Source organism: Erinaceus europaeus, chromosome 10 (assembly GCF_950295315.1).
Source record: "Erinaceus europaeus chromosome 10, mEriEur2.1, whole genome shotgun sequence".
Classification (NCBI taxonomy): domain Eukaryota; kingdom Metazoa; phylum Chordata; class Mammalia; order Eulipotyphla; family Erinaceidae; genus Erinaceus; species Erinaceus europaeus.
In genome coordinates this window covers 95,561,866-95,576,492 of record NC_080171.1, presented here as the reverse complement: position 1 = coordinate 95,576,492, position 14,627 = coordinate 95,561,866, and the positions used below count along the sequence as shown (strand labels likewise).

The 14,627-nt window shown below is 37.1% G+C and overlaps 1 protein-coding gene across 9 annotated transcripts in view; it reads left to right on the top strand.

Moving 5' to 3' along the window:
* Positions 1 to 14,627, top strand: part of DENND1A (DENN domain containing 1A) — a 600,479-nt gene that overhangs the window by 295,859 nt on the left and 289,993 nt on the right. For all 9 annotated transcript variants that reach the window (XM_060200131.1, XM_060200132.1, XM_016185023.2 and 6 more), the window contains 2 exons: positions 20 to 73; positions 10,499 to 10,609. In XM_060200131.1, coding sequence (XP_060056114.1) covers positions 20 to 73; positions 10,499 to 10,609 — 165 coding nt within the window. The remainder of the gene's footprint in view (positions 1 to 19; positions 74 to 10,498; positions 10,610 to 14,627) is intronic.

Here is a 14,627-nt window from a genome sequence, read left to right as displayed (position 1 = left end):
ATGTACTTTTGTTTTTCAGCATTCTTACTTTACTGTGCCCGATACCAGGGAACTTCCCAGCATACCTGAGAATGTGAGTACTTGGGGAAATTCTCCTCTCTCTCTCTTGAATTTTTATTTTAAGAGGACACATTTCCCATTATAAAATATGTTATAAAAGCAAAAACAGTCTTTGAAATGTATAGGAAGTATCATGTTTCTCAACAGTAGTCACCTATGGATGCATAGGAACCCAGGTTCAAGCCCCCAACCCCCACCTGCAGGGAGTAAGGTTTTACAAGCAGCAAAGCAGTGTTGCAGAAGTCTCTCTCTCCCCTCTCAATTTCTCTTTCCTGTCAAGTATAGGAAGAATAAAGTTAAGCAAAATATTAAAAAAAAAAAAAACAACCTCACCTATGAACACAATCTTGTCTTATTCTTTTTAGATCATTTTTACATAGTAAAAATCACTCTAAATCTCCATTTAAAAAAATTTCATTAAGAATCATTTTCTTGGTTGCATAATTTCCATAAACTATTACATTTAATTATCCACTCACTGTGGATCTTAGTTTCTATTTGGATCTTAATTCTGCCATTATAATACAATGCTTTTCCATGAATAGTTGTCTGTTTTGGCAGGGTATTCAAGAGAAAGAGAAAGAACCAGAGCATCACTTTGGCATATACAATGCCAAGGATCTAACTTGGGAACTGTGTACAAGTTCCTGCTCTACCCATTGTACCAACCTTCCAGGTCAAAAGAAACTTCCCATATAAAATTTTTTATTAGGGTAGACTTACTCAAGTGCAATACTACTTCTACTGCATTTTTGGAGGGGCTTGTTGGAAATACTGTGATGTATTTTTCTGTTTTTCTATGTAAAAATGTGTCATGACTTTTCCAACAATCCAATATACTTACTCTTTCTGTAAAAAAATTTTTCTTTCTACTTATTTAACAGGACAGAAATGAAGAGGGGATGGGAGATAGAGATGGGGAGAGAAAGATAGGGAGAGAAAGATAGACACTGCAGACCTGCTTCACTGCTAATGAAGTTTCCCCCCTGCAGGTGTGGAGTGGGGGCTCGAACCCATATTCTTGCACATGGTGATGTGTGCACTTATCTGGAGTACCACTGCATGGTCTTCCAATATATTTACTCTTAAAAGAAAAAAATAGTATTTGCTGGAATAGCTGTGAAGAACCCCCCCAACACACACACACAAACACACACACACACTCTTCCTAAAGACTTATAAGCAATGAATTTGAGTCTGCCTTAGACATATTTTCAATGTGTATTACTGATTATACTGTAGAATTGCTGATTATAATGTGAAAGTAATACAGAGTTACATATAAAACTGTTGCTACCTCAGCACTTGAGAGAGAGAGAGAGAGTGTGTGTGTATGTGTGTGTGTGTGTGTGTGTGTGTGTGTGTGTGAAAATATACTCATGTAAAACTTACCATTTTAACAATGTGTAAGTCTAGTCTAGTGGTACAACATTCATATTGTTATACAGCTATTATCACTAACTGATTCCAGTACGTTTTCATTTTTCCCAGCTGAAGCTCTATACCTATTAAACAATTTCCCCCACCCCATACCCACCTGACCCTTATCCCCTGGCAATCAGTATTCTTTCTGTTTCTTAAAAATTGATATCTCTCATATGTAGAATCATACAGTAGTTCCCTCTGAAGTTTGCAAAGTGTCATCTGTAAGTTTACAATATTAATGTTTGAGTATTGCTGTTTTTTATACATGGATGTGATTATATCCATATTGTTTAGCCACTCACTTTTTTGTACAATGTAATCTACTGTTCATATCTACTTAACCCATCCTTTTTAGTAATATTTTTAATTAATTACATTTTTATTCTTATGAAAATAATGCATAGCAATGGTTTAAGGACCACATAATTATAGATGAAACCAGCAATTTTTATATTCTTAATTTCTCCTCCTCAGAGGTAGTTACTTTCAAGTTTCTAAGAAGGTGCAGCATTTCTGTTTATTATTATTATTATTATTATTATTATTATTAGCTAATATGGTCATGTTGATTCACTTTATTTTTTCAAATATCACCTATTGATATATGTTTGTTTTTAAGCCTCTCTAGGACTGCCAGCTGTCTCCTTAGGTCTTTCAACCAGATCGCCTGACCCAGATAATTTTCACTGTCTGGTGCATCATGTACCTAGTGGGCTGTTCAGCAGCATGCTTAGGCTCCCTCCACTATATGACAGTAGCATAGCCAAAACTGTTTCTAGACATTGATAAATGTCTTAAGGTGTCAAAAAACTCTGCTTTAGTTATATCTTCTTGGCATCTCCAAATTTGGCCTCTTCCTGCCACTACTATCTTTGCTCCTGTACTTTGTGGTCTTTATATCTTTTAAAAGTTCTTATGTTGTGATTTTATCTTTTAAAAATTCTTATGTTGTCATTTTTGGAGGTGTCAGGAAGTGTACTATCAGCTGTTTATCCTGATAATCTACCCATTTTACTGGAAATCCCTAGTATTTTAACTATCAACATTTAAATTCTTTTGCTATTATAAAAATGCTCTAATAAAAATTATTGTCTAGAGTTAGGTTCATCTCTATTCATTCATTTATTTATTTATTTATTTATTTATTTATTTATTTATTTTAAGGACCAAGAATTCCTTAAGATACTTAAGGTACTGGAAAATAACTTTCAAAATCATAGTTACTGAGATAAAAAATAATCTAAGTAGAACAAAAACCTATCTTCATAGCTTTACCTCCAATTCCTGTCTGCGCTATTTGCCACCTCCCCTATCCTCACCATTTTTTTTAAATTTGCATTTCATTTGCTGGTTTTGCCACTAATGAATCAGTTCTCTGTGTATAAATCATTGTCCCCTAAATCCTCTTTTTGCAAACCAGTAAAGGGCTGGCCTTGTTTTTTTCTAAGCATGAATAATAAAAACAGCCTGTCAGACTCCTAATATATGTGGTTTCATTTAAATCTTTGCTGCTCCTCAGTGAGAGGTATAGTGAACCCCATTTTACCTATAGAGACCTAGGGCTCTCAGACCTGAGATCCTAGCCCAAGGTCTGCTCTTAAATGAGCCAAGTTTGTAAAGAACCAAAGCATTTTGTTTCTATTATACCTCTTTGCTTCCCTAAACTTGACCTTTGATATTCATGAGGAAAAGGGAAAAGAAATGAGTTTTCATGTCTCAAATATGAAAAGAAAGCATTTCCTCTAAGGAGACTGAACTTTTGTAGGACCCATTTGTGTGCTTTTTGACAGAATCACTATTGAACTCTAGCCATGTTGAAATTTGCATTTTAATCTCTTGGTGATTTTTTTTTTTTAAGGACTGATTTAAAATTACCAAATTGCTGCATTACAAATTGAAACAAGCAATAACCACAGGATTGTTGATACAATATAGTCTGCTGTTGTGGAAAGAACATGAATTTTGGGGACAGCCAGACACTGGGTGGCCCCACCACCCTGGGGCCTTAGGCTATTGAACTTCAGCATCCGTGTCTAGTAAAGGAAATAAGAGGAACAAGTATAGTAATTTCATGTAAAATTCTAGTTTCAGTGCCTGGTACAACAAAGATGTTTTTATTTTATTTTGCTTTGCTTTGTTTTATTTATTTTTATTTTTTTGCCACCAGGGTTATCACTGAGGCCTTGTGCTTGCTCGATGAATCCACTGCTCCTGCCGATCATAAAGACAGGGAGCAACATTTTTTTTATCCTGGAGCTCTGTGATTAGCATCAGGGCTAGTACATAGTAGATGTACAATATATATTTATGGAATGAATGAGTGAGCCACTCCTAAAAGAAGAAAGACGCCTTTTCCTGGCTTTTGTGCCAGTGTGTCTGCAAACATTAATGAACAGCAAGAGTAGAAAAATGAATTTTTCTATTTTCAGACCCTTGTTGAAGTTAAATCTCATTATTTCTACAATTTCTTTGTAGAAACATTTTCTTCTTTTTCACCAAAAAAATCATCACTACATAATTGCTCATCAGGGCTTTTTCTGTCTATCAGGATAACACATGTAGGAGGGAATTTTATACAGGCAATAATTAAATGAACATAAGTCTTTATAAATTTTTAAACAGTTGACCTGCATTTTTAAAAGTCACAGATCATGAAAAGATATGTACTAATAATTGCATTGTAAACTGGCTATGCAAGGGATTTTCTTTTCCAGCAACCAGGATTTGAAGTTTACTTTTGATTAATGGATAATCATATAGGTCTTCATTTGGAATATTAAACAAACCTGTCTTAATTATCTAGCTGGTGTCATACCAAGTGGTTAATGATGCGAGGAAAGCATTTAGAACAGACAGTTACATATAACATTGTCCAGACTCCACTTTGTCAAAAGATGTACCATGATATAGAAAAGATTTATGAACTCATTGTGACTTTCAAAAATAAACAAAGTTGAAGTAGTAGAAGACCTATTATCAAATACTGAGATTATAGAGAATTCCATTGTTGCTCTTAAGAGTTGTCAGGTTTATTCTAAAGGTTTTTTTCATTTACAGAGAGGGATAAAAATTGACCTCTGGGTAAACTCCGTTTTTCCCCCCTGTAATACACTTCTCTAATTTTCTTGCTTTTGTGAGTTTGTGGGATTCTTTTTCAGACAGATTATTTTAGAATACAAATGTTTAATGTATAATTCTCTTTTAAGAATCCCACACAACTAAGGTAACATAAATTCTTCTTTAAAAATCCAATTGAGGGTTTTAAAAATTTGCATTATGGTAAAATAATCCGAACAGGAGTTATTTCAGGAAACAAAACCCATTGACAAAATCAAGCCTTTTTCCTTGAAGCCTCCTCCAATCGCATACAGTAAGTCTTTATCATCTGTACTGTGTATGAGGCTGAAAATCTCAGAGACTAATGATATGACAGACTGTGGGGCGGTCTAGCATCTGTTTTGAAGGCTCCAAGGAGTACCCAGCTTAGAGTCAGTTCTTTGGTTTGGGGATTATCTCATTTCCCTACGGTATTAAACCTAAGATGCTTTTTTCTCTAAACCCCACTAGGTCCCCTCCCATTCCTGGGCCATTCCAGCCCACCACCACCACCACCACCACACCCACACCCACCTGCTTCCTAACCCTAGGCATGGATCACAGTTAGCCTGAAGTCCCCAGCCACCTGGATTGACACCAGAGCCAGCAGGAACAGCTAGGAGAGCAGCCATTATGAGACTTTTCCTTGGAGAAATGAGATTTTTCCAGGTGCCTTCTATTCCTCTTTGTCTACATTTAAAGACAGAGAATTACAGCTGAAAGGAACCTTCACCGTCATCTACGAGTAGAAATCAGAAATGGAAGCCTTTTCTAAAACCCAGCTTCCAGACTTCTCTGTCCCTTGTTAGCCAGAGTCCTTTTCTAGATTTTAGCCCTTGCCAGCTTAGGAAGTGGTCAGTCTTGTCCTCCTGCTAGCCAGTCCTATGGAGAGAGCCTATAATAAATGATTGATGGAGAGAGGAATGATTAACAGGGCTAGACCTATGAAACTGAAATAATGCTTAAACTCAAAGAAAAGAATCTTCCTTAGCCTACAGACAGTCAAACTAAGAAAACTGAGTCCTTATAAATGTGGATACTAGGAAATAATCTAATCAAGAAATTGTATGCTAGATTTTTCCTTGCTAGCAGGTGAGAGTGATACAAAGGAATTGTCAGGAAATAAAGCAGGTAGTGTGAGCAAGAGAGCACTCACCTAGTAGAGCTTCTGGCTTATGGTGCCTGAGGCCCTAGATTTGAGCCACAGCACCACATGGCACAGAAGGAACTCCATGGATATTGCATTGTTGCTGTGGTGTCATTCCTCTCTGTTTCTTCTTCTCTCCCTTTTTTTTCTCTCTCCTCTCTCCCAGTAAAAATGAAGAAAAGAAAATCAAAATAGGAAGGTGCTCAGCATTACCACCCACGTGCAAGACTTTAAATTCATTCCCTGGCACAACATAATAAGTAAACTAAGTAAAGGCAGGTAGTTATTTAAGTTTAGCAATGGTAGCAACGTAATCCAGAACTCTAAACCTGTGACAAGGTGGCCCAGCAATAGCCTATCTGACAGCTAATGGTTCTTTAGAAAGACTTAGTATTCATTAAGCAAATGGACTCTCCTTTTATGCCGTTTGAACAAGTGAATAGTGTAGTGCATAGTAAGTCTGGAAGTTGGGGGAGAGGGGCTGTCCAGGAGTTGCCCCGCCCCACTCCCTGATCAATTCATTTGTATGTCCTGTGATTCCACTTTACAGAGATCTGCCACACCAAGTTTTTATCTGAAAAGTTTGCTTTCACCTCTTTCCTGGAATATAACAGTAGTCTGTCAACTACTTGTCCTTTTCTAGGTCCCCTTCATAGGGGCTCTAAGCAAAATGAGAGTGGTCAAATCATATCCTTTAGCAGCTTCCTTACCCATGGGTACAGTCAAGACTTCATAAGATCTGATTGTAGCTCTAGCACACCCCTACTTTTTATGAGCTTTTTACTTTCCACTACTTCCTTGTTTGGAGTTCCTCTCTTCCTTACCTTAGCCTCTGCCTGGAGTCTCTCCTCCCTGCTCCCACACAGTGAACCCTGACTTAGGTGACTCAGATCAAAACCCTCCTATGTCAGGTCTTTCATCAACCTTCTATCAATATTCATCTAGCGGAGTTGAGTCTGTCATTCGCAATCTCTGGGATACTTGTAGCCTAGACCTCAGTATTTCACATTCCAGATTTGTAGGTCTGTTGCTCCCATCCCCAGATGAAGCTCCTAGTAAATGGACATCATGTTTAACTAGTATCTGCGAGTCCAGCTTCTAGACTGATACGAAATGCATAGTAGGAGTTAAATAAGTATGTGTTGATTGCTGAGTATAGGAGAAAGAAATGGGAGGTTGAAAGCTTCTTTCCACAGAAGCTGCATGTGGGGAGAATGAATAGCTCCCTCTTACTAGTTAGTTACGTGATGAATAAATCACCTATTTCTTTACATTTTTTAAGAAAGAGAGTCATAGATTCCTTAGAAATTTAGCCAGTGCTGCCCCTCCCCCTACACACACACACCCCTCCACCTCCCCTCAGCTTACCTGACTTTGTGAATCTTTGGTGTCAATTCTTTTCCTACAGTCTCTTCATCATTAAGTAATCACTCCTCCAAATCCAGACCCAGTCTGTCTGAAGTCAAACACTGTTTTTCTCCTGTATATTTTCTTTGGTCCCACACTGTTCACTGTCCACTAAGGAGCAGTCTTTGGTTAGTTACTTTGGATTCATTTTTTCATCAACTGCTAGATGATGGAAAATATTATTTTACCCAAATGGATGCCTGTCTAGTAGCAATCATATACATGCCACTGAGGGGCTATGTATAAATTAGGGGCATATTGCCATGAAACACAAAGGGATGCTTGACAAGGGGAGGGTTGGAGATCTTCTAGGAATAAATGACATGTGAACTGGACCTTGAGAAGTCAATTGGTGTCCTCAAGGAAGAGAGGCACATTCTAGGCAGAGAGATGGCAGAGGTAAAAACCTAGAGGTATGAAAAGATCTGGCAGATTTAAGGCAGTGAAGACTGGTGTGACTCAATTCCTGGAGGCGTAAAAACTGGAGAAGGGGACTCCTCCCTTTCCCCAAGGGGTTTGCTTCTGAGATGAGACTTGGTGGGAAGCACAAGTGCTCCTTACAGATGCTCCCAAGGCCAGCTCTGACCCACAGGTGCTCCTCGGCTTAGCAAGGGTCCTCGGGCTGTTGCCACTCCCACCCACTCCCACCTGCCTAGGCGGGTGGCATCCCAGAAGGAAAGAGGCAGGGAAGGAAGCAGATAAGAAAGACAGCTTCTGTTTAGACACAAATATCTTGGTAATCAGCACAGATGGGATGAGAAATACCAAAAAAAAGTACATGACAGTTTAGAGAGAATTTGGCTAAATGTTACATATTTTTTTAGCATACCTGTGTATAGGGTTTTTGAAACAAACACCGGAGTCCCTTAGAATCTGAGTGGGCCTGGCGGGGTTATGCCTCAGTCAAGTGGCACTTTTCTTTCAGAAACTATCCCTTCCCCATCCACAAAAGTATCCTTGTGATTTTTTTTTTCTCCCACCAAAATAAGGCGCAGGATTTGTCTCTGACGCTGTGTCTCCCTATTTGGACGACAAGCTGTGTAACATATTTCTACCCAGCGTGAAGCTTCTTGGCAGACTCTTGAGGCCACGTTTTGGTGGCTTCAGAGTTATCTTTGGATCTGTCAAAAGTGCTAATGGGCTTTCTGGCCTTCTTTAAGCTCCTCATTTCTATTTTCTTTTTTACTTCCATCCTCTCCTAAAAGAAAAATTCATATAATTCATCAGCAGTTAGGCATTTCACTGGAAACCTCAGCTGAGGGCCTTGTATTTTTGTTTGTGAGAATAACTCTGCCTTGTCACTCTCTTCAGAAAGAGCCCCACCCTGACATCATTAGCTTAGCACTCCTTAGTCCACTGGGCAAGAGATATACTTGTTAACTAACAGATTGTCTTTCTTTCTTGATGTTTTTGTTTGTTTTTGGTGGGATTTTTGTTATTTATTTTTTTAGTTTGTTAAGTGGTAAGTGGATGTGATTAATGTAAGAGTTTTTAATTCAGGAGAACTGTGTTCAAAATTTGACATCTGGCTAGTTAACTATTAGAGTACAAATTACTTTTCCTGAGCCTCAGTTTTTCTTTCTATAAGATAGAGGCAATAGAGCCTTCCTCAGGGTTGTTGAGAAGATTTAGGAGAACTCAGAAAAGTGCCCAGTTACTAAAGTTTACATAGTAAGTGGGGAAAAAAAATTGACAGAAATTTCCTTTATGCATACTTTAGACCTGTGCTGTGCTATGCTTTCCTTTCCTTAGTACAGCTTTGACTTACGGCTTTTAGTGGTATTAAAAATAACAAAGAGTGCAGGCAAAATGACCCAAGACTAAATAATGTCTCATTCACTTACTGTATAACCTTGGTTAGTTTATCTCACATTCTCTGTGCTTCTGCTGTTTTATCTCTATTTAGGGATAGTAATGCTTGTTTGTTTAAGGAGTTGTTCTAAGTTTAAAATGAAAAATACATATGGAGAACCTTGGTGCTTAAAAGTATTTACGAGGAACAATATATAATGCAATGTGCATGGCTTGTGGAGTTAAATCTGAGTCCAAAATCTGATTCTATCAGTTACTAATCTCCCCCAGAGTTAGTTTACCTATATATTGAAATGAGTAATATCTAATTGGGTTTTTGTGAAGATTATATAAAATTTCACATATAGTAGTGCCTGGTGTAGTGCCTTTGTCAGTAGTCTGTATTTGAAGCTATTAATTCACTATTTTAAAGGTCTATGATTAACCTTGTATTCTAATCAAACAATAATAAATCATAAGATAAGTACCCTTTCTTGTTTCCAACCCATAATATTGTGAAAAAGCACTTTATGCTGTTTTGTGTGTAAAATTCAGCTGGTTTATTTGAGTTTGCAGGTTATAGATCTTTAAAAATTATAAACTGAAACCCCTGGCAGTAGCATTCTGTTCCTCCCTAGCCCTCTTCACTTTCAGAGGATTGTATTGTATGATATTGAAAACCTGTAGGATTGAATAAATTAGCATATTCATGTGTATTATTAAAGTCAGGTGGGTATAGGAAAGGTTGCAGAAATGAAACACATTACATTTTTCCTGCAATCTGAAGAGTCCCAGTCTATAGTACTAATTAAAGGAATGAAGCCCAGGCTACAGACAAAAGCTAGTTAAAACACTGCTTTGTCATAACTTGCTGCTGCTTATCCAACTTTTTTCTTCCTTTTGAGTGAAATACCTGGCAACTGCAAGTCTTAGAAATGGTCTCAATTCCAGCCAAGCAGTTTTGGAGAAAGTAAACTGTGATGGAAGGAACACCAGCACTGATGAATAGAGAGGAACATGCCTGGCATGTGCATGTGGGATCCATTGGGCAGAGATACGCTCTATCCCAAAAGTATTTTGGCCTCTGGGTACTTTCTTTTGCTGAGATCAGTGGTATATTGCTTTGGGAAGGTTTTAGGATCTGTGGTCAGCATATTTGAGCTGCAGTTCTGTCTTCCTTGCTTCTTAGACTTTTTGATCTTCATATCTCTATGAGTCTTGGTTTCCTCATTTATAAGATTGCAGATGCCTTGTCCTGTTCACCTTACAGAACAGATTCAAAGAATTGTATCAGTCAATACTGTATCATATTTCATGTTGTAAACTGTAATCACCACAGAGATGTGATTACTTACACTGTATCATCTCAAAAGTCTCTTCCAAATTTTCACTTCACAGCTTTATGCAGAAGGGAAATTTGGTTTGCTAGGTAGAAAGAATAGGAAAAGCAAGGAAAGCAAGGCTATACATTCTGGTTATTCTTTGTTTCCCCTGTGTTTGTTAGATACTACTTGTAATAAGAACAAACAAAATAAGCCACAAACCTCCCCCCCCCCTTCTTCTTTCTCCCAGAGAAATCTGACTGAGTATTTTGTAGCTGTGGATGTAAACAACATGTTACATCTGTATGCCAGTATGCTCTATGAACGCCGGATACTCATCATTTGCAGCAAACTCAGCACTGTGAGTAGACAGTCTTTCAAATGGACGTTTTAATTATTTTATTTTAATTTAAAGATGTATGGGAAAGATCAGAAAAATTTTCATGAAAAGAAATCAGCCACACACACACACCATATTAGCCTGTCATTATAGGTAATTATTCTTATTACTTTACAGTGTCAGTGCACATTTCATTGATTCTTACAGTTTCATAACAATAGTTTCTACTCGGTTATGTGCTATCAACACTTTGTAAATTTCCATGTAAGTGCTATCACTGCCATTTTGGAAATTAATTTTTTCATTATTAGTTTTTTTTATATTTATTTATTTTCCCTTTTGTTGCCCTTGTTGTTTTTCATTGTCATTGTACTTATTATTGTTATATTGAAGTCATTGTTGTTAGATAGGACAGAGAGAAATGGAGAGAGGAGGGGAAGACAGGGGGAGAGAAAGATAGACACCTGCAGACCTGCTTTACTACCTGTGAAGCGACTCCCCTGCAGGTGGGGAGCTGGGGGCTCGAACCAGGGTCCTTACGCTGGTCCTTGCTCTTCGCTCCACATGCGCTTAATCCGCTGGGCTACTGCCCGACTTCCCCATTTTGGAAATTTCTATGCCATATATATTATTGTATTATATATAATATTCTATTATATTGATGTGTGTGTTTTAGATCTTAGTCTTACTGGTGGCCACTTAGACTGTTAATAGTTTAATTCTTTAGTAGTTAATACTGTAGTGGACATCTTTGTCCTGTTTTTGACTGAAAGAATTCATAATTATAAGGAGTGTGACCACAGGATCACAGAGTTGGCTATGACTTTCGGAATGATTACTTCCCAACAGACTGCTTTTTTTCCTAATGAATACTGGCAGCTGTGTATCAATGTATTATTTTCACTGAAGCCTTGCCAGAATTGTGTATATTCATAGATACTGGTTCTAATTTTGCTAATAAAGTAGGTCTAAAATATCTTTGCAGGATTTCTTTAATTTCAATGTCTTATTAGAAGTAACTGGATAGTTCCATGCATTTTTACCTATTTGCTTTTTTCAAAGTTTTTTTTCATTTATCTTTTAGTGATCTTGATTGCTTTTTAATTGGGATTAGCTCCTTATGTACTAAGACTTTTATGTTTAATATAAATATTTTTCATATACTTTGTTTTGTAGCTTAGTAAGTATAGGAGTTTATATTTTCCCAATATTTTATTATGAAAATTTTCAGGCATAGGAAGTTGAAACCATTTGGCAGTGAACACTCCTGTAATTCCATCTAGATTCTACCATTTAACACTTTACTATGCTTGCTTTGGCACATGTTTACCTACCCTTCCTGCTACACCATCCATTAACCCACCTTGGTTTCAGATACATTTCAGAAGTCAGGTATCTGTATACTTCTTCCATAAATGACTGAGTATGTATGTTACTAGCTAAGATTCTATATCTGTTTACAGTGTTTTTCTTCTTTTGAAGTAAAACTATAGAAATTGACTGGGAGCAAAATGCTTAACAGATACCTCTCTGTTAGAGAGAGGTAGAAAGACATTATAAAAATGTCCCTGGCAAAAAGCACATGTATAAAATCAGTTGTGAGTTCACCTAGGAATAGAAGACACTTAATAGTAAAGCCCTTATGAGCTTAATTATAGTTTTCTTCTGGGATTTCATGACTTCAACATTTTTATGATTTCACTGGTATTTGCATGCCATGAATGCATGTATTTTGATCATCTACTGTGTTCTAGATTTGTAGCATATAGTAGGTGACAAACATGTGAACAATAGTCCATAGTAGATCTCTTGCTTTGTTTTAAATTCTATTTCATTATTATTTCATTATTATAAGTGCAAATTAAAATTTCAGGAACTCGAGTACCCACACTGTCAAAGAGTTTTGACAACCAGATTTACCATTTACCATTGTATCCCCACCCATTTTATGGGGGGGGGGGACTAATGGTTTACAACATAGTTGCTACACATGGGCACAGTTTCCCAGCTCTACATGAGGGGTATCTGTGAAACACTCTCACCCCCAACTTAGGATCCCAAACTATCCCAGGGCTGCCTCTTGCACTCCTTCCTCAGAGTCTCTTGCTTTGGTGCAGTACATCACCCCCAGTCCAAGTTTCCCCTGATAGCTACATTCTTTCCTGACTCTCTTATTCCACCTCCAAGTAAGTTCACCTGGAATTCATCCCTTTAATAAGTTGAATAGAATATATTTGAAAAATTCTAGTTCATAAAACGGAAAACACAAATAGAAACTTTAACTGAGTGTGGCATATTGCACAAAACCAGACTCTAGAGAAGGAAAGGAATAGAGGGGATGAAGAGTACATGGAGGTCCTGGTGGTGCATAGTGGGAGAAAAGTTGGGGGATAGTGTTTTGCAGATACCTGTCATGCGGAGGTGAGAAATTACGCTCTTGTGTCAATCACTGTACTATAAGCCCCCCGCCCCCAAAAAATGATTTTAGAAAGAGAAAAAAAGACTCTTGTCCATAAGAAGTTGCTTTTTGGATTATTAAACTTGAATAGAAAAAAAGCAGGACATCATCTCAGTGAAACTAAGTCCCCTGTAACATAATCATGATATAATTGAGCCCTTAAGTATGTACCAGGTACTGGGCTGTAAACACTTTGTGTCTAGCACTCCTTTAGACTTCATGACTGCAGTTTGTAGTAGGCTCTTTTATTACCTCTAGATACAGGTAACTTCTGTCTGACTTTGTTTAGATAAATGTAGTATGTTAAGTACACAGTTATTTCTGCTCCACCCCAAAGTTAAAGTGAAATAAAAGAATATATCAACAAGCACCAAAGAGTAAACGCAGCAGAAAAATTTTAAACATTAAGAGAATCCTGGGGTGGGGGTCAGTGATGGTGCACTCTGTTAAGTGCACATAGCACCATAAGCCAGGATCCAGATTCAAGCCCCCACTTCCTACCTGTAAGTAGAAGACTTTATGAGAGGTGAAGCAGGTCTGCAGATGCCTTTCTCTCTCCCTCTGTTTCTTCCCTTCCCTCTCAATTTCTCTCTGTCTTATCAAATAAAAAATAGAGTAGGAAGAAAGAAAGAAAAAAGACCACAAGAACCTGTAGATTCTGAGTGTTAGCACCAAACATCAGTGATAATACTGGTGGAAATTAAAAAAAAAAAAAATCTTGCTATTAGTGTTATAGCAGTATTTTAAACTCAGGTAAAGTAAACAGAAAAAATACTGTTTATCAAGAAGAAATAGAAAAATTGAAAGGTATTTTCACTTACAGGAGGTGAGTCAATATGTTTAAATAATAAAATGCTTGATCCAGATCTTCTTTTAATGTTTCAACTTTTTTAAAAAAATATTTTATTTTAATGAAAAAGAGAAAGGTAGGTACAGAGAGACCAGAGCACTGCACAACTCTGGTTTATGGTGGTATTGGGGTTTGAACTTGTTGACAATACACGAATCTACTAATATAACTTATCATACTAACATACAGAAAAGGGATATTGATGTGGTTATTGATAGAAGAAAAGAATGTTTATCTTCATGAAAGACGTCATTGAAGATGTCATTTTGCTTCAAAATAATCTTTATTAAATATACTTCCACTCAAATTTCCAGTAGGGTTTTATATAGTCTGGTTTTAAAATTATACTTAAAAGTCAAAAGAAGAGCCAAGAAATTCTTGAAGAAAAAGAATGGGTTGCTGAAGCTTACTTTACCAGATAGTAAAACTTTTTATAGAGCTGCAGTAATTAAGACATTTTGGAATGGCATAGCTCTATACAAATAGACTGATAGGACAGAATAGGGATAACAGAAACAGACCACATTGTGTGGGTTTATATATATACACACACTAGTAGTGGCACTGTGAAAACTGGGCAAATAGATGGACTTTTCAATACTTGGTTAGCCATATTGGGCAAGAAAGGAAGACAATTTCTATCTCACACCATATGTAGAACTGAATTGAAAATGGATCAGGGGCTTTAATGTGAAAAGACAAAATTTTAAGACTTTTAGGAAACAAAATAG